The 18,647-nt window shown below is 40.8% G+C and overlaps 1 protein-coding gene across 3 annotated transcripts in view; it reads left to right on the top strand.

Annotated features, from left to right (window-relative positions):
- The window catches only part of oxr1a (oxidation resistance 1a), a 167,404-nt gene continuing 148,757 nt past the window's right edge, over positions 1-18,647 (top strand). For all 3 annotated transcript variants that reach the window (XM_071468218.1, XM_071468220.1, XM_071468222.1), the window contains exons 1-2: positions 1-158; positions 14,104-14,190. In XM_071468218.1, the coding sequence (XP_071324319.1) occupies positions 14,174-14,190 (17 nt within the window). In that variant the 5' untranslated portion in view covers positions 1-158; positions 14,104-14,173. The remainder of the gene's footprint in view (positions 159-14,103; positions 14,191-18,647) is intronic.

The raw sequence follows: 18,647 nt of genomic DNA on the forward strand, positions 1-18,647 counted from the left end.
TTCTATTGGGAGAAGGTCAAATGACTCCGCATGTCTGTCTCTGTGTACATTCCCGCTGTGGTGCACGCCTGATGAAGAAACACCTCTAACACCGCGTCTTCTGTCCGAATATGTTTGCGAGCATCTGAAGCGGCTCATCGCATGATGCCCCTCTGAAAGTAAGTACTGATGCACGGCGACGCCTTCGCTGTTCCCGAAACAATTCACCCGGCTTATATTTGGATACGGCCGGATAAGTCGTTTCCTTATAAAGCTTTAATGTTTGTCAAGTGTTGTGTTTCCGTGCAGCTGGTGCAGCTCGGGAGCCCAGATGGTTTGGAAATAGTTCTCTTAGGTGCTGTGATGCTCCCAGACGGTGCAGGTGAAATTCAGGTGAAGGGTCTTCTTCCTCAGCACGCCATTTCATGCTGTTTGTGTCGTTTAACTCTACTTATATTACTATCCAGGGGCTATGGCTTATTTCTCCTTTATCTTAAGCATTATGGATATAAGCCATTTCTGTGCCCTGGAACACATATTTACAGGCTTTTATGAATAAATATCCCAGCAAAAGTGAGCTGGAATTCCCTGTGGGAATATTACAGGAACATTTATTGATACCACAGCAGAATAAAGATAGCATGAAGTGCAGTAAGGTCACTGTAGACTTTCTACTAAATAATACGGAGGTAACGCAAAAGCATGAAAACCTTAAAAAAATGATTTAAACTGAAATTAAGCCCTCATAAAGTCAGAAATGAAAATGTAAATGAATCTTTTTTTCATGAAGTCTTGTTTTTGGGAGTTGGTAATTGAATGTTTACTGTCTTTACTCCAAATGTTATCTGAGGTCGGTGTTAACGTGGGAGTGTGGAAAGTTCACTGCTCAGCAACTAAAAAGCTCAGAGGAAGGGAGACTTAATGAAGTGAGTCATCAGAGTGTGGCCAAAACTCCCCCCCTGCAGAGTAGCATGTAGCTAAGCCTATTACACCATTGCATAATGCAATAAGGTATAGCCCCATAAGGAAAAAAATGAGCTGCCTCCAGGGTAAGGCGGGCGAAAGCCTGTGCTGTATATTGTAGAGGCTCCTTAATCTCTTATTATACATTCTAATAAAACATATCAGGCTATAGCGAGGGAGGCATGTTTAGGTATAGAGGGGAGCTGTATTACTGTCCAGACACACACTGTGCTTTGCTGATGAAAGGTAGTTTGTTCAAGGTCGGTGAGATGTTCAAGGTCAGTTCAAGCAGAGAGAGACAGACAAGTTGACCAGTTTTACAAGTCAAACTGATGAAATGACTCGTTTTGGGATTATGATATTAGATACAGTTTATGTTGTTATGTTTCTTATAATATTAGATTGAACAACCAAGCATGCTGTTGATGGTAACATCTATGTGTTATTGTTGCAAACAGTCCAGACAGAAATATTCTCTGAAGAGGAGCTGTTGTGACATTTCTAATCAACATGCATACTCTCATTTCAACCGAAATACTAACTCCACATCACCATCCTCTGGCCAATAAGGATTACATTTACTTTAAAATGTTCTCATTCCCTCTCATCTGTTTTTTGTTCTTTATTGGCTTTTAATCTGTTTTAATCTCTCAGTTTTATTACGAAATTGACATCACTTTTATTTCTCATGTGCATTAGTTTCAGATTGTTTGACAGTTAACATTTATACTTTCTTATTATCAACTTGTCTGTCTATCTGTAAAGCTCTTAGAATCTCCAAGGGTGAAATAAAAGAAGCCTTACTTCTGTCACTGCTCTAAAAGATGATGGTGGCAGACACACACACACACACACACACACACACACACACACACACACACTTGCTGTTTGCTGTTACCAATTGATTACTGCATTGAGATGCATTGAACTATATTCACTTAGTAGAAATGATTACATACGTGTCATTTTAAAAAGAAGCAAATTCAATTAGTTGACTTCTAATAAAAAAGGTTTCCTTATCTGTAGTTCAAGTATATCAAACTTTGTTTTCATGTGTCTGATGCTTTGTTGTTGTTGTTGTTTTTTTTTTTTGTTTCTTTCGGCTGCTGATAAGATGATGCTGTAAGGGATGAGGCTTGATGTTGTATCAAGATGGCCATGACAAAATTCTGTATCTCTCAGATTCATCAGCGAAAGCCTCTAAAGTCATGTGGTGTTTTAACAGCTGCAACTATCTCATCTGTCTCTGCAGCCTCATTAATGCGCGCACACTCGCACATACGTACACAGACACAGCTCTCAGGCAGAGCCGAGATCCTCTGTGCTACCCTGAGGAATACAAACACTGAATTACTAACAGCAGATCTGACTTGTTGCCAGGCAGAGTGTTTCCTGAAAACACACTTTGTGGAAAATTAGTGTTAAGCTGCTGCTGTTTTTATACTCTCAGTTGAGGTGTTTCCTCTGACAGTATACAAACTGCTTATACACTGAGCTGATGCTGTTTGACATTCCATAACATGAAGGTAAATTAGTGCTGCAGAAGCCTGAGTGGCTCCATCAGTGACTCAATGGAGATTCTGTGGTTTCTAAGTTCTGCAGTTCTGTGTAAAAATAGCCGATCCTGGAATAAAGTTCCCTCTGAGTAATTCATAGCTCTCATTTGCTCTATAATAGTCCCAGGTAGCCAGTGAGGAATTGATATTGCACATATTTGTAGTGCATATGGTTCTCCAGTGGATTTTTGAGGACTCTTAAATCAAACAGAGCAGGGAGAGCCACCATCACTGAATCCTAAATCTCCCTTTGTAATTGGCTGGTACTAATCCATATTCAAACACCCACTTGAACTCGAGAAGTTGCGAGTCTTGCCATGAAAAAGACTAAAGAGGGATTTGAGGCTGAATGATGTTGTGTGCAGCCACGTGAGAATCATAATCTTAAATAATAAATCTCTAAAAGAGGGTTTGTCTGCAACCAAAACCTCCTTCCCTCTGATCATGGGCCCAAGTTTTGACTCTGTTAAGCACTTTGTTCAGGCTTCAGAAGGACCTCTACATCGTATTTTAGAGGCACATTAAGTGTAGATAAGAAAGATAGTGTAAAAACCTTGAGTGATGTATTTAAAAACTACTCAAACACAGCAGTGTCAGCAGCTAGATGGAAGATTTTTCATCACATCACATTTGTCTGCAGCTCACCGGGTTAGTTTGCTCACTATTCTGCAGTCACTGATTATTATGAAAGAAAAACAACTGATAAACTAGGGGCATCATTCATCCCAGCACATCCACAGCGCAGTTAATGTAAAGTGCAGCAACTCAACATGTTGTGTGTTCATAAGAATATCACTGACTGAGATGTACAATACAGTAAATGGTGTAGGGCTGAGGTAACGGCTATGTTCATCATAGAATAATCTGTCATTTGTTTTCTTGATTAATTGAAAAGTGGTTTGATCTATAAAATGATTTCCTAAAGCCTATAGTGACGTCTTTTAAATGTCTTGATTTGTCCCATGGTCAAAACTCAGAGATTTCAGTTTACTGTCACTGAAGCTGTATAATAGACCTAAAGTTAGGACTGTTATTATTTTTTCATTGTTTGGTCTATAAAAACATTCATCTTACTTTGGGTTAGGGTTAGTTAGTTAGTCAGTTAGAAAAGTAGGAAATATTCATACTGGAAATATTGCAGATAATTTTGTAAAAATCCTTTTTGGTGCCAGAGGTGAAGGAATTTTAGCTTTTTGTAAATATTAGTCTTTTGCAGATGGCACTTTTTGGCAATGCTGAATTTTTTTGGAGTTTGTAGAGAAGTGTGTGGGAGGTGTTAGAAAACATTAAACAGATAAGAGAGAGGGAGACACACAAGGACAGGTCCTGGATCCACAAGAGATTAGTTAATGACAAGGGCAGTGACAGTGATTTGTGGCCTTCTGTTGTAATGTGATTCTAGCAATCCAGTTGAAATTGAAAATTAATTTTAAAGCTTCCCAGAAATACATTGTTCCATCATGTTGATGCCTTTGCGCCACTTTGATGCTCAGTCTGAGCTGCTACGACTTGTGTGACTTGTTTACACGCAGGAAAGCTGATCTGGAGTCACTGACAAGGTTCTACGCATTTCTGATGATTTCATGTATCTAAAAGAAAGCTGCGATCAGACAGCAGGCCATGAAGCCTCCTCCTCCACACCTCCCTCATTTTGGTATAAATCCCCTGAGGAATGATCTGTTTCCTCTGTGTGATTTCCATCTCTTTTGTCTGGCTCCCTCGCCGTTATCCCAGCATCTAATGATGCTCATCTCAAAAGAGACTTAGCAAGGATGAACCTCCTCAGCCGTCCTCTTAAAAGAAAGAACAGGTGAACAATAGGTGAGGACGAACGTATAGCAGCAGCAGTAGTAGGATGCAGCTTACATGGTAGTAGGGCGGGCTTGGTCTGGGTCTATAATAGCTTTACCTACATAGAGTAAACAGCACCATGGGACTGGTTGGAGGATTACAGAGGATTTGCCATGCTAAGCCACAGGAACCCAGCCCAATGACCCCCTCATGTCTCCTCCTCCCATGAACAGAGCAACAAACCACCCTCTTCTTTCCTCTTCTTCTAGTCTTCATGGGACATGATGCACTGGGGGCTGGCCATGTGACCCAAATCACTGATTATATGGATAGGATAAAGGATGGCGTGGGCCCTCGTTAGATGTTGATGTTGCATAAAATGATTAAATCTGTTGCCCTCGAACTGGTTTGAGAGTGATGAATCCATGCTCATTTCCTCTGTTCTCCATTTTTCACCCCTGCTCAGGCCGACGTTTTCTCATAAATCTGCAAATTTTACCTTAATGACAAAACTTATCATCCAAATAGCTGTCAGGGTAAATTAAGGGCATGTTCTGAGTGTGCTCCCCCCTTTGAGAATGGAGTGATAATGTGACAACCAGATGACGTACATCACAAAACCCGCGGCACATAACTTAATGGGAAGAAGTCGACACTGTCGGCAAACTAAAATCTGATTTGGCCCCATCACTTAAGTTGAGCAAACATTGCCTTTGGTTCCACTTTGGGACACTGCTTTAAAGCTAATTGAATCAAATCAAGAGGATGGGGTCATTTTTGACTGACACTCCATGGGCATTTGTCTCTGTCAGCCTAATATCAGGCCGTGAAGTGACTCAGCAGAGAGCAGCCCCCAACCTAGCCATGTTCATGTCTTTAACTCAAACTGACAGTGTTCCAGCTCTCGCACATACCTTGCCATTAGCTACTCTGCTGGAAAGCTGAGGTTTTCTCTTTTTTTTTTTTTTTGTTTTTTTTGTGTCATCATCATGCCTCCATGCATGTAGAAACCTCAGGAGCAGGCAGAAATAGATTGACCCAGGAAGGCAGAGGTTTATTTTGAGTAAACACTGAACTCTGAAGAAGAGATTCTTCGTAGTTTTCTTGGCATAATGTCAAACTCATGGGGCGGTGTTGTTCCTGACTGGAATTATGTTATGATGCACAAGCAAGCGAGAGCATGTAGTCATCATTGCCCCTGGTGTGAGGAATGGCTTTGTCGCTGGGCCCTCATGTCAATATTTCTTTAAGTGGTTCATTTTTTTCATCAACCCCTCCATTGACTGTGTCACCTTTCACATTGCTTCACTTTGTAATGTGCACGAGGTAGCGTGGCACAAGTGGGAACTGAAAAGGTTCAGAGTGGGAACTTTCTAGGATTCTGCTATTTTCTACATTATGGAAAGACCAGACCAGTTGGTTTATTTTATTTTATTTATTTTTTGGGGGCATTTTATGCCTTTATTAGACAGGACAGTGTAGAGAGACAGGGAGTGAGGGGACAGAGAGAAGGGGAATGAAGTGCAGCAAAGAGTCCAGCCAGCTGGGAGTCAAACTGGGGACTTGCCTGTTGAGAGCAGGTGTCCTCATGTGGTGTGTTCCCTAACCAATCGGCTATCAGGTTGCCCCCCAGACTAGTTTCTCTCTAATCTTGGGCAGTTAATATTGACAGATGGGAGATAACATCATGTCTAAGGATTCTAATCATTTCTTTTCTGATCAAGCAGCTGTCCGTCAGTCTCATTAAGATGATTTGAATTTCATCTTATGATCAGTATATTTGACACAGTAACCTCAGCTCAAGGTCTGCTCGCTGCTTTTATCAATGCTGTCATTCACACCTGGTGGTCTCCATCAGCAGGTGGAACTGTTTTAGGTGGTAGTTGTATACTTGGGGGAGGCAGCTACCTCAACATAATACTGAAGACCATTTGGGTCACAGTCTCCCCCTTTTGTACAACCACACCCACACTAAGGTCTCGTGTTCACACCTGAGCCTATTCCATTCACTTGAAAGCTTCTATTAAAATTCAGACCTTTTGAGGTGATGTAGCAGGAGAAATCATATTTAGAAAGGCAGCCATCAACAGCAAGAAAACCTGAAACAGTGCGGGTTAGTTAATAAGTGTTGTTTTACAATCTACAGTGGTTCATCACGGTTGAGTGCAGAGGCTCAGCTCATCTTAACGAGGAATTCATTGAGGAATAATTTGTCATTTTGTCATCTTTGCTTTCTAGAGTTAGATGAGAAGATTGATGTCACTCTCATGTTTGTACGCTGAATATGAAGCTGCAACAAACATCCACCTACTGAAGAAGACGCACATAACTCACCATGAAATTGCAAGTTGCTTGTACACTTTGGTTTGTGTACAGATTAAAGAAATGAGATGTAACACGTTGGTGAGCTTTAAAGGGGCAGGTTTGCTGACTATGTACCTTTGGACAAAGCCATGCTAGCCATTTCCCCCTGTTTCCAGGCTTTTTCCTAAGCTAATGTAATGGCCTGATGGCCTCAGCTTCATATTTACCACACAGACATGAGAGGCGACTGTCTTCCTGCAAAAAACAAGCTCATAGGTTGTTTGTGCAGCAGGTTATTATGACCCATAGTTTACAATTTGTTGTTTTCCTAAACCCAACCAAGTAGTTTTTGTGCCTAAACCTAACCAAGCTGTGATTGTTATTACAGTAACCATGGCAACAGAGGTAGGTAGGCCAGTTTTGTAACCATGACAGCCATGGTTCAGTACACCTCCCGCCATACGGGTGCTGTTTCAGGAGACGCTCCTATGGGCCATATCAGAGGATTGAAAAAAAAAAAACTGTGTAGTTGTTCAGGTTTGGACGACTGGTTGCATGAGAGTGGGGTCAATCTTCCCCTTTGTAATCTTATCAAGAAAGCAATAAATGTATTTCCCAAAATTTGAAACCAGTCTTTAACATTCACATAAGTCTCATGAATTTTCCTCACCTCTGTCTCTGTCTGCAGACAGTTCAGTGCAGATTTCAAGTATTTTTGAGAAATGAATGTTTCTGATTTGGTTTGGGAGCATGCAAGAATTGTTGTCATAGGATTTTGGAGTGTGTTTGTTATGTCTCCTGTGTTTTTCCTCAGTTCTTGAATATGCGCTAATTTCTAAAGCTAAAAAGAAAATGTGTATATTGATGGAAATAGCCATTTACTTTATATGTGCAGGAATGTAGTGCTGGGCAGATGGATGAACTGTTTTTAGTTTTTACACTTGTTTGACTACATTTTAAACAAACAAGCTATGACATGATAATTAGTGAGTTTTGCCAGTGGATGTTTGAGCTCTGAACAGAGCCCGGCTAGCTGTTCATCACTGCTGCCCGTCATTGTACTAAGCTAAACCAACCACCTGCTGATTCCAGCTGTATACTTAACGCACACTCTGCTAACTCTCAGTAAAGTGAATAAATGTATTTATTTTTAGCGTCAAACTCTTCATTTAAAGATCTTTTCCAAGCTTGACTCAAACACAAAAGGCAGGCAACTGCAAATTTTGTACTTGAGCCCACTGTCTTTATCATATCCCATAGTATCACAACTTTATGGCAATTTTCAAATATGAGTTCTCATACCATTGGTTTTACAGGGAGCTCACTTTACAGCCAAACTTTTTTTTTTACCTTGTTATCTTGTATTTTAAATTCATTATTGGACTGGGTTTTTAATGTTCAGTAAATTGTGTTAAATGAACTCAGCCAGTGTGAACAGTTTAGTGGAAATGGTAATTTGAGAAACATTTATCGTCTTCCATATTTTATCCTCATTGCGGCGACATTGTCATAAGATTGTGGCTCTAACATCACCCAAAGCACGCTGTCTGTGAGAGACATAGCTGTTACAAGTCAGGCTAGAATGAGCCTCCTGCTGCAGTAAGCCACTAAATGTGTTACAGTTATTATCTCACATTTATATTTTATCATATTTCCAGCTTTTATGTCTAAATGAATCTGGTTATTAAAAGAAAGAGTCACACATGCATTCGCTGTCATTCTTAGGGCTAAATGAGGTGGTGTCAGTCAGTACAGGGGTACCATTAAGGCTGCGTCATGTTTGGGCAGTGAAATCAAACGGATGAATCCATTATCCTTTTCCACTGACAAGGGGTGGGCAAAATTTACATATAGTTTTTTCATTTGTTAGGGAAATGGTCTGTTCCAGGGCAACCTAACAATCCAACCATGACACAACGGACCTCAGGCATATTGTCGAGCTCCTCCGGGAGACGCAGATAAGATGCCCCTGAGAAGATAACAGCCATGCATCGCAACCATGAGCCCAACGCAAATATTGAGAGTCAGAAATGACAGATTGGGTGTTTATTCGTTGCCCAGTAATTGACTGAGCATTTCCGTAATGGTACTGTGTTTCCTGCCAGGCTAATGTGACCCCTATTAGTTCAGGAAACGTTCTGCAATCAGACTCTGTGTGCGCCGCCAGACACAACCAAGGAAATGAATGAGAAAGCAGAGATGAGGGACTGGGGGGCCAGAGATGTAAACAATGGTGAGGTGCAGACAATGGGACAACCAGGAGACAGGGTGGAGAACAGAAAGGAAGATGAGTCATATCACTGCAGCAAACCGGGCCCTGATTGAAATGCCACTGCAGCTATTGCACACACAGATGTTTCTTTGGCTGGCTTTAGATTTTGGATAGAATTTAATATTCAGTAAATACTTTTAATTTCAAATTGGGCTTTGGTTTCTCTTCACTGAATGGTTTACTTTGAATTCTTGTGTAATACTTAAAGCTGGACTAGGCAATTTTACACACAGAAATCTTGTTCACCTATCAAACCGATGGCAAGTATCAATACAGTCAACCCAAACCTGACATTAAAAGTAAATTATACACAATGCTTTGGTTCTACAGCCTCAATTCAGACTTTCCTCGTCTTCCTTTAATGTTTCTGAAGTATACTGCAACAGAGAGTGGACTTGGATTGCTCAAGAATAATATGTCATCTCTACCTGCTGTGTTACGTGGGTGGTGGTGTGTTGTTTCCTTTCCTCTGTGCTTCTTCATGGCTGGTACTGATTTAGCTGCATGCTGGGCCAGCTAATCCCACCCATGATCAATACTCCACTTCTCTGGCTCATACTCTGGATTTCATCCAGGAAGCAGCACAGCTGACATCTTTATTTACCTTCTTGCCAGTCATTCATAAACCCAATGGCAGGAAAAATTGGAATTTACATGTAAAATAGTATGGATTTGATACAGTGAAAAGAGTTTATTGTATTAGACGGAGATTGGACTTGTGTGTTTGTGGCTGGTTGTGTTAATGGTGCACTAGATTCATGCTTAGCTCGTCTTTGTCGTGTGTGAAATGGTTCTGTCAGCCCTCAGCTTCAGTGATGGGCCAAACACATCACCCCTGTGTCACTGATGTTTTATGGTCTGCAGCTTTCAGCAGAAGTGCAGACCCGAGCACCAACGATACCTGCTGTCCCCGTGTCTGTGTGAGGGATTCGCCTCAATCCGTTACATGCTTGGATGCTGATAGTGTTTGTCAGGATGCTCTGCACGCCCAGAGACAATTAAGCTGAAACACAAGGCTGGCTTAATGAAGCTCGGCAGGAAAAACATCCTCAAACAAGGTTCTTTTGCCAGAGAGATAGAAGTAGACAAGGTCCATTCATGTCAGGGGGAACCACAGGGCTCCACTGGTGCACTGTTGTGGTTTAGCTTTATGCACTGGTAATAGAGCAGAAAGGTGGATAAAACAAACAAATAAAACCTTTTATAGACTTTATGGACATGGTTACAAATGTGTCACGAATGATCATTTACTCCACTTACCACTTTAGACTCACCATATGCTCCAACTGAGAGGTCATCCTTGGTGTTAGTAACAAGCAGGTCTGCCTTGTCTGTCATCTGAGGTCATCTGAATTTGATTAGTGGTCGTCAGCATCTGGATAATCTAGAATCAGAGTTTCATAATTTATTGCAGGCTAAAGTGGCTATTATTAATGAAAATTTTTTTTTTTTTTGTATAGTTTTAGGCACCCGCTGTGGCTAACCAGAATCCCTATTTGGATGAGCAATAGCAAGTTTAAATCATAAAATAAGTAAATTTAAATAAAACTTAGGCTTTGAATTTTCCAGTGAATTTGTCAGGTAAATCTGAATTACAAGGGGTCCCCGACTTAGGGACTGTTTTTCACCAGTTGCTTGCTTCACCGATCAGGTCTATTGTGATGTTATTCAGATGAAATTCTTAATTGTCATCCAGCTAATAAGGTTTTTTGAACAAAAGCAACAGTTGATAGCAGCGCACTCTTATTTTGAAATAATGGTAGCCTGAATGATGAGTCTAAATCATCATAATCATCATATATGAAATATATTTAAAAAGTGAACTTTAACTAAACAATAGAGTCTATATTTCATCTCCTATCAGGTTAACTTATATCTCGCAAACTAAAACCATTAAAAATAAATGAAAATATATAAAATCAATTCTGAAATAATGAGAAATAAAATAGATAGAACAAAATGTAGTCTGCTCATAATAAGCCTTTACGTGCTTGAGTGAAGCCTGTGAGCTACATGCTTTCAGTGCTCTGCTCATCTGGAAACTCTGCTGTCACTGGTGCAATTATGTGCTGCCACTATTGCTCCTTCCTCCACCCCAGCGGCCACCTGTAGGCTTTGTCTACATCCCCTGGTAGGAAGTTATCACTGTCACTCCCCAGTTTCTGCTTCACAGAGCTCGCTACATGCTCATCGGGAGTGACAAGGTCAGAGCCTGGACAATAAACGTCAACTAACTCTGGATAGACTCTGAAAGCTTGTGAGTTGGGTGCCTACCTCCACAGTTTACAGAAAGGTTGAGTCAAAAGAACATCCAAATGTTATGTATTACTCCTGAAAGAGAGCTGCACCAGCTGGGTCCATTTCATTTAATGGTTTGAGCCTACTCTTCTTTAGTGTCCTCTCTGGTGGTTTGAAGTTGTTTTTCATTTTACTGTGTATTGCTAAAAAAAGAAACTGCTTGTTCTTAAACCCACTGGCAAGTGAAGTTGTCTCCATATAATCCCAAAAAATAGGTCTAAATCTATTTCAGTTTTGGGTCAGTATAGACTTGAAAGATTGAAGGTTTTTCATTATTTTTCTGTGGGGAGTGCTGGTTTGGGAAAGCACTCTGTAATCATTTTAACGTCCTGCAACACTGTGGCAAATGTAACGATGAGTCACATTTTAACAGCAATGGAATAGGAAATTCTGTGACTCTCTCTCCCCGGGCTCTGAAATTCCCCTCAGATTAGATAAACAGTTAGCTTCAATGAAATGAAATATTTTGTAATAATTGGCTTTCACTGTGCATGTACCTGCAGCCTTTTATGACAGCGTATTTCTCATCTCATTAATGTGTCCCTGCTGTCATAACTGTATGAAATGTTTTAGATGTATAAAAACAGAAATGTGAATGTACTGCTCTTTTAAGTCCAAAGACTTTCTGGGGGTGGCAGTACTGCCATTTTGGACCAAACAGATATCTCAACAACTATGGGATGACATGGATTCCTTTGAAATTTTGTGCATACAGTGGATTCAGAAAGTATTAAGACCCCAACAGTGTTTTTGTTATGTTGCAGTCTTATACTAAAATCAAAAAACTTTTTTCTTTTTTTCCCTCATCAATCTACAATCAATACTCCATAATAACAAAGCACAGACAGAGAAACTGAAATATCACCTTGACATAAGTATTCAAACCTTTTGGACTCAGAATTGAGCTCAGGTGCCTCCCAATTTATCAACCTTCTTTAAGATATTTCTACACCTTGGTTGGAGTCCAACTGTGGTAAATTCAGCTGAGTGGACATGATTTGGAAAGACACACACCTGTCTATATAAGGTCCACAACCAATAATGCATATCAGAAGGAAAACCAAGCAAAGAGGTGGGAGGAGCTGCCTGCAGAGCTCAGAGACGCACAGATATGAGGAAGGCTTCAAAAACATTTCTGCTGCACTGACGATCCCTAAGAGCACAATGGCCTCCATGATATTTAGATGGAAATAGGGAACAACCAAGAGTCTTCCTGCAGCTGGACAAACTGAGCAATCAGGGGAGAAGGGCCTTGGTAAGAGAGGTGAACCCGATGGTCCCTCTGGCTGAGCTCCAGAGATCCTGTGTGGAGATGGGAGAAACTTCCATCCATGGAATCCATGGATGAAATGACACTCCACTGGAAGTTATGGGCTCATCAAAGTTGTTACAATTCAACTGTGATGACATAGTGACAGTGTCAGGTTAAACTTTTAATTTGTCTAATTTTATGACAAAATACCTGCAAATGAATCCCATCAGCCTTAGCTTTACTGAGAGTTTAATGCTAATTAGCAAATGCTAGCATGCAAAGACCCTAACGAAGTTGACCAACATGGTCCATTTTATTACTGCTAAACATGAGCATGTTAGCTCTGGCATTGTGAGCTGACTCTTCTGTTAAAATGTGTTTTTTTTGTGCACAGTGATGAAACCACCTTTGATGGAACAAACTGTTGTTGCAGCTTTTTACTCTTATTTGAAATGTTTGTTTAGTTTGGCTTCTAAAAGTGAGACTGCTCTAATCCTTAATCCAGCTAATTGCATTATCAAACGTACGTCATACCTTGAAAGTAATACACTGTCGGAACAATTAGTCTTTACTGCAGGCTGTATTTAAAAAATATAATCATTCGCAAGCACAGTCAAACATGATACAGTGAGCTAATACTTTGCCGTGGCAGCTTGCCTGTGCCGATGTTGTCTGTGAATCATGGAAACCACAAAGTTGCTTCTGCACTGCTTTAGCTTACTTACAGAAGTGAGTACTTCTTTTCCGGTTTCCATGTCACCTGAATGAATTATCAGATGTTGGCAGTGTCACTCTACTTTGTTAACCTTTATGCCTGCTTATTCAGCTCCCCTCTGCTCCCTGCTAGTGCGCAGGAGAACAAAATCATTCTCCAAGTATTATAAATGAGACGGCGTGTGTGTGCATACGTGCCCGTACGTCTGACTGATGGGGGGGGGGGGGGGTAGATAGGACCGTGCCAGGTGCTTTAATCACCCGGCTCTCCTTGCCTGTCCCTCCCTCCTTCCCTCTGGCCCTCCACTCATCTCATTACAGACAGGAGAGGGTGAGAAGTGAGGCCTGCATAGACCTCAGCATTAATTATTGAACCCTATCTTCTTTTACTCCAGTTCCTCCTCCACAGTCTCTGATAACCTTTACATAAAAGAGCAGAGGCTAACTCCCAGCTATTATACAGTGTTGTAGGTATAGCATAGACATATAGAGAGAGACCCAGTTTGGGGATTTAACCATTCAGAGACTGTGCTACATAATGGCCTGTGTGTGATATGTTTGTCTACACAAGCAGATATAGTCCCCGGTTTAATTGCATTTTAATTGCTCCCCATTCTTCCAGTCGAGCTTCAGTGCTAATTAATTCCACTGTTGTGTTCTGTTGTGGCATGGTAAAACCTAATAATTATGAAAACTGCCATTTGACTCCACGCTTTGTCTTTGTCATGTTGGCTGAGTTATGCTCTGCTCATTGCCTCCTGCCATGCCCAGTCAATTTGCCTTGCTCAGTTGGAGGCCAGCTAATGGAGGCTGTTGAGGTCAGCGTGGCCGAGGCATGCTGACGACTTGAGGGCGACTTGACTGTGATGCTGAAAATCTCACTGTTATCTCCTTCTGTCCCCTGACCCTGTCTTTTTTATTTTCTTTTTCTTTGTGTGTTTGTGTGTGTGTCTACGTGTGCGTGCTTCCTGCAGGTTTGAAAAGTCAACATCAAACCTTGACCCTCCCAGAGCCACTGAGCAGAAGAAAGAAGACGCTGCCAAGATGTTCAGCACTAAAAGGTCAGCACGATGTCACTTTTGATCTTTTCTTATCTGCTCATAAAAAATAAATAAATAAATAAAATGGTATTTAAAAAAAAAAAAAAAAAAAAAAAAAGGTTGGCAGAAATCTCAAGGCATTTTAAAATGGCTTCTGCTGATAATGGCTGACATTTCTGGTCAGCGATGTTCCACACATGATTTGGATGTGAAAAGACATTGATGTGAAGGAAGCTCATGGATGATTTCAGGTCAAAACACACAAAAAAAACGTTGGCTGTCATTATCTGTTCAGGGCGATGTCCATGTCATCAATCAGACATACATAAGTGTAAATACTGTCATTCAGCCTTTGTGTTCGTTGGTTGTGTGTACATTCTGTATTTTTAATGTAGCCTGTGGTAGCGTACAGTCCTCATAAATCATTTATCAGTTTGGCTTTCTGGATGTTGACTGCAGGTCACATTGCTTAGCCAGTACATGAACGGTGGGTCTGGTGGATCAAAACAAAATGCTTTTGCTTGCTCCTTTCATGTTGTTTTAATCCTAGGTGGGACAGTTCACAGCTTGGGTTTGGTTTATATTTCAGTATCTGTGGTGCTGGGTAAATTACTGAGAACAGCCCATTCATTTTCCCATTGAAAACACAGATAAGTCTTTCTTGACTAATTAATTCCTGAATCGTAATAGAATGATGCTTTTTGATTCAATATGGTTATAATGTGCAGTCATTTTATTTTAGAACCCAATTTGTTTTAATGGCCTTCTGCTATATCACCAGCAGGGAGGACGTGTAGAATCTGCAGTTTGCCTGACTGTAGTTTTTCAACAGGAAATGTGAAATTGAAACAGTGAAATATAATTTGCGATGTGTGGGTGAACCACACTAGAAAAATTGTTCTCACATTTGTTTATGATTTGTTCAGTTTTTGTGTATATGCACAAATAGTCCATGAACATATTTACACATGTATAGATGGCATCTGAAATATAATTTTTAACAAAGGAAATAACTTTTCTCACTGCTGCTACAGTGTGCTGGAATTGACCATTACCAAAACCCCTAACTCGACAGCCGTTATTTGATCATAGCAACCGTAACTAGTGTTGCCAATTTAGCAATTTCCATGCTACATTTGGCAACATTTTAACACCCATTTAACAGCTTTCAAAAAGTGATTAGTGACAAATCTAGTGACTGTTTGACTTTGAAGTCTCTCCCATGTGGAGAGTTGCTAATATTTTTTAGTGAATGTGCTCTCATGTGACTGTGGAGGAGTCCCCGGTTTAGATGTGTCTAGTTCGACTTTATTTAACTTTTGGATGTATATTTTTTGGATATGTGTTCAAAAAGTCTGTGTGCTTTTTGAATGGGTTTTTGGTTAGATGGGTGAAGGTCTGTGGTTAACTCAAGCTCAAGACATTTTCACATTTTATTCTATGACATAAAATATGTCAGTAAATACCCCAGTCATGATTTCTTAAGCTTCTACGTGTCGGTTGAGTTGTTGCTAACAAGTGGCTAAATATGACTACAGAGGTTGTCAGGGATGTCAAATGTCATCACACCGAACACAAAATCTGATCAACTCACCCATCTACCTTTCCAGCTTTGTTGTGTTTAAGATCACACTTTTTCAAACTTTTACTACATTTGAAAGAAATAAGGCTTTTATAGCCTTATTTTCTGCAACAATCCAAAGCCAATGTAAAAATCCTGTTGGCTTTTTGTCGAGGGAACCAGGGTGATGCTAACATCCGAGTTTGCCTAAAAAATATGTTATGATGTGATGTCACTAATATGCAAATTAGCACGTGACATCACCTAATGGCATCTTGTGACTTTTTGTTGAAAATAGTTGGAAACACGGTGCCTTTGTTTGCCGTAACCTAATTGTGGCTAAGCCTACAGGGATGTGAAAGGCCTTCATATTGATGGCAGCAGAGTCAACAGTGCAGGAACCACATGTTGTGATTAGATTGACAATCACCTCTCAAATCCTGATTTACTCTGACACAGAGGAATCACCACTGCATTAGTAAGATATCGATTGCTCCTTTGCCTAGACTGATACTCACAAAAGGTGCACAAGGTTTGTTTTAGGTCTTTGGTATTTGTCTGTCAGGATGTGATAGGGACTGTGACTGCTGTCACAATGCTGCATCCATCCACCTGTCTCCTCGCAGTGTGTGTGATCATCATACTGTGGGTGAGAAGATGATTAAACCCAGCCAGCTCTCCATCTTCAGGGAGCTGTGTCAGCACAATAGATGACACGGATACACTCAAAATGACTGTAATAGGCTGCCATCTTGAAATTCAAAGCTCATTCACATTTTTTGCTGAATATGAAACAAAGCGTTTTTCTCTCACTAAACTGCTGAACGAACCATAAAGTGGCTGAGGAAATCTGTGTGTCTGTCAGAGATTGCTATGTGCTGCTGTGGCTTTATCTGTGGATGTTTAATATTGGTTTTCCTCTAAAGTTCCCTCAAGTCATCTCCAACAACACTTATGTACAATGCAGGAGCGTAATTAAAAGTCTGTCATTAAAATTGAATCAGTCAAGCGTCTTAACATATCAGTTTACCTTTGATTTGAATGCAATGAAATGTGGAACAGAGGCACACATGATAAATCCAAAACATTAGCCCTTTATGCTGCTGTCCTTTCTGATGTGAACAGTTTCACTGTTGTGGATAAGCTGCAGCGTCTCCACAGCTTGATTGTTTGTGTCTACATTAAAATGTAACTGGAGCGCTGTTAATCTGAGTCTTTCATTCTGGATGAGAACATTTATGAAGTGGAGCGTCACAGCTTTGGTTTGGGTTACTAATTTAAAGTGTCTTGCTGCAGCTTCTTCTGCCTGCTGGCATACATCTGCTCCGGAAGGAGAGGAGGTGTGATTTGTCTGGAATGGTGGTTAAATGTACAGCACATTCACAACCTCAACCACAAGCTTGAGTCTGATAATTAGAGTTGCCTTTCCGTTCCACTTCACTCGTTCAACCTTATTGGTTGTGTTCATGTTAGCTGGCTTCTTGGTTGGTAGAGGGTGGTCAGTGGTGGACAGCCTGTCAGGAGCACCGGGACATTTCCTGGTGGCCTGAGGGTCGTTTTGGCCTGTGCCGTCGACAGCAACTACACCAGCAGGTATGAGTTGACAGACTTCTTGCATCACCTCACCTGGTCTGAACTGCTGTGGCTGGCAGTGTGTGTCCACACCCTTGCTGCTGCTGCCAGCCCTGTCTTTCTACATTGAGCTTGCCTTTGACAATGGCCATCAATGATAAAAATAATTGTCCATTGTTGATGAGCTGTTGGAAGAGTGAAGACGTGTAACCACTAAGCAGTCACGTGATTTTGAGAGAGAGAGAGAGAGAGAGAGAGAGAGAGAGAGAGAGAGTAATTATAGCCTACATGGGGTTTCTGCTACAACTATATCATACACATGTAGCTTCCACTTGCTCCTGTATTAACATGCAGTTTGAAAAACTGTTAGAGATACATACACATGTTTATAGTTGAACATATTTTTTCTCACTGGTTGGATCATTGCAAATTTCTGTATTTTAAAAAAAATCTGGATTACTTTCCTCCCAGATGAACATAGTGGCCAAATTTCTAACTAGTCTGGTATCTGTTACATCAACAAATAGGGTTAGCCTAGGTTTTGTTTTGTCCAAAGCCAATTGGTAATGTAAGCCAATTGGAAATACCAAGCTGTAGTATTAGTAGCAGCAGCAGCAGTGGTAATGGCTTCTGGAGCAGGAGTTGATGTTTTTCACCACAGTGGAAGAAATAATGATTTAAGAGTTATTTGTGTAAGTCAGTTTACAGTAACCTGTGTCAGCCATGTTTATGCTGGACAACATTGTGGTCATTTCTCTGTCACCATTTTTCAAGGATGTCACTCATGGATGTATTATGAGATCTAGATACTGCACTCATGTGAATGAAAATATTCGCTGAGGGCATAGACCAAAAAGGTTTTGTAGTGTCTGGGTTTGCCTTTATGTACGGCAGCCCATCAGTATGACCGGCTGAGTGACTGTCTCATTATATTTGGTGACTTTTAAGACTCCTTTTGAGACTTATTTTTCAAAGAAAAGAAAAAAAACAAAGTGCTTGCTGACAGATCTCACTGACAGATAGTGCTTTTAGGGCAGACCTTAACTCTTCTCTATTGAGGAGAGTCATCAATATGCCGTGTCGTGCCGTGCCGTGCCGTGCCGTGCTGTGCCGTGGGTGTGGCTGTCTGGACTGACCGCAGTCAGTGAGTGAAGAAGAGCAGCAGTGAACCGCTCAACAGCCGGAGAGATTCATATTTGAGCTGTGAATGTGCAACAGTCACTAATCCTGATTGTTCGGGATCTCCTCTTCCTTTGTTTTGGTTCTGAATGATTTAACTTGACAATTTAAGTTTATAATAGCAACCTTGTTCCAGTGTTTGGATCCTCTCTATCCATCCTCTCTG

Source organism: Trachinotus anak, unplaced genomic scaffold (assembly GCF_046630095.1).
Source record: "Trachinotus anak isolate AG129_WGS33_773 ecotype Australia unplaced genomic scaffold, CSIRO_AGI_Tana_v1 ptg000032l, whole genome shotgun sequence".
NCBI classification, from domain to species: Eukaryota; Metazoa; Chordata; class Actinopteri; order Carangiformes; family Carangidae; genus Trachinotus; species Trachinotus anak.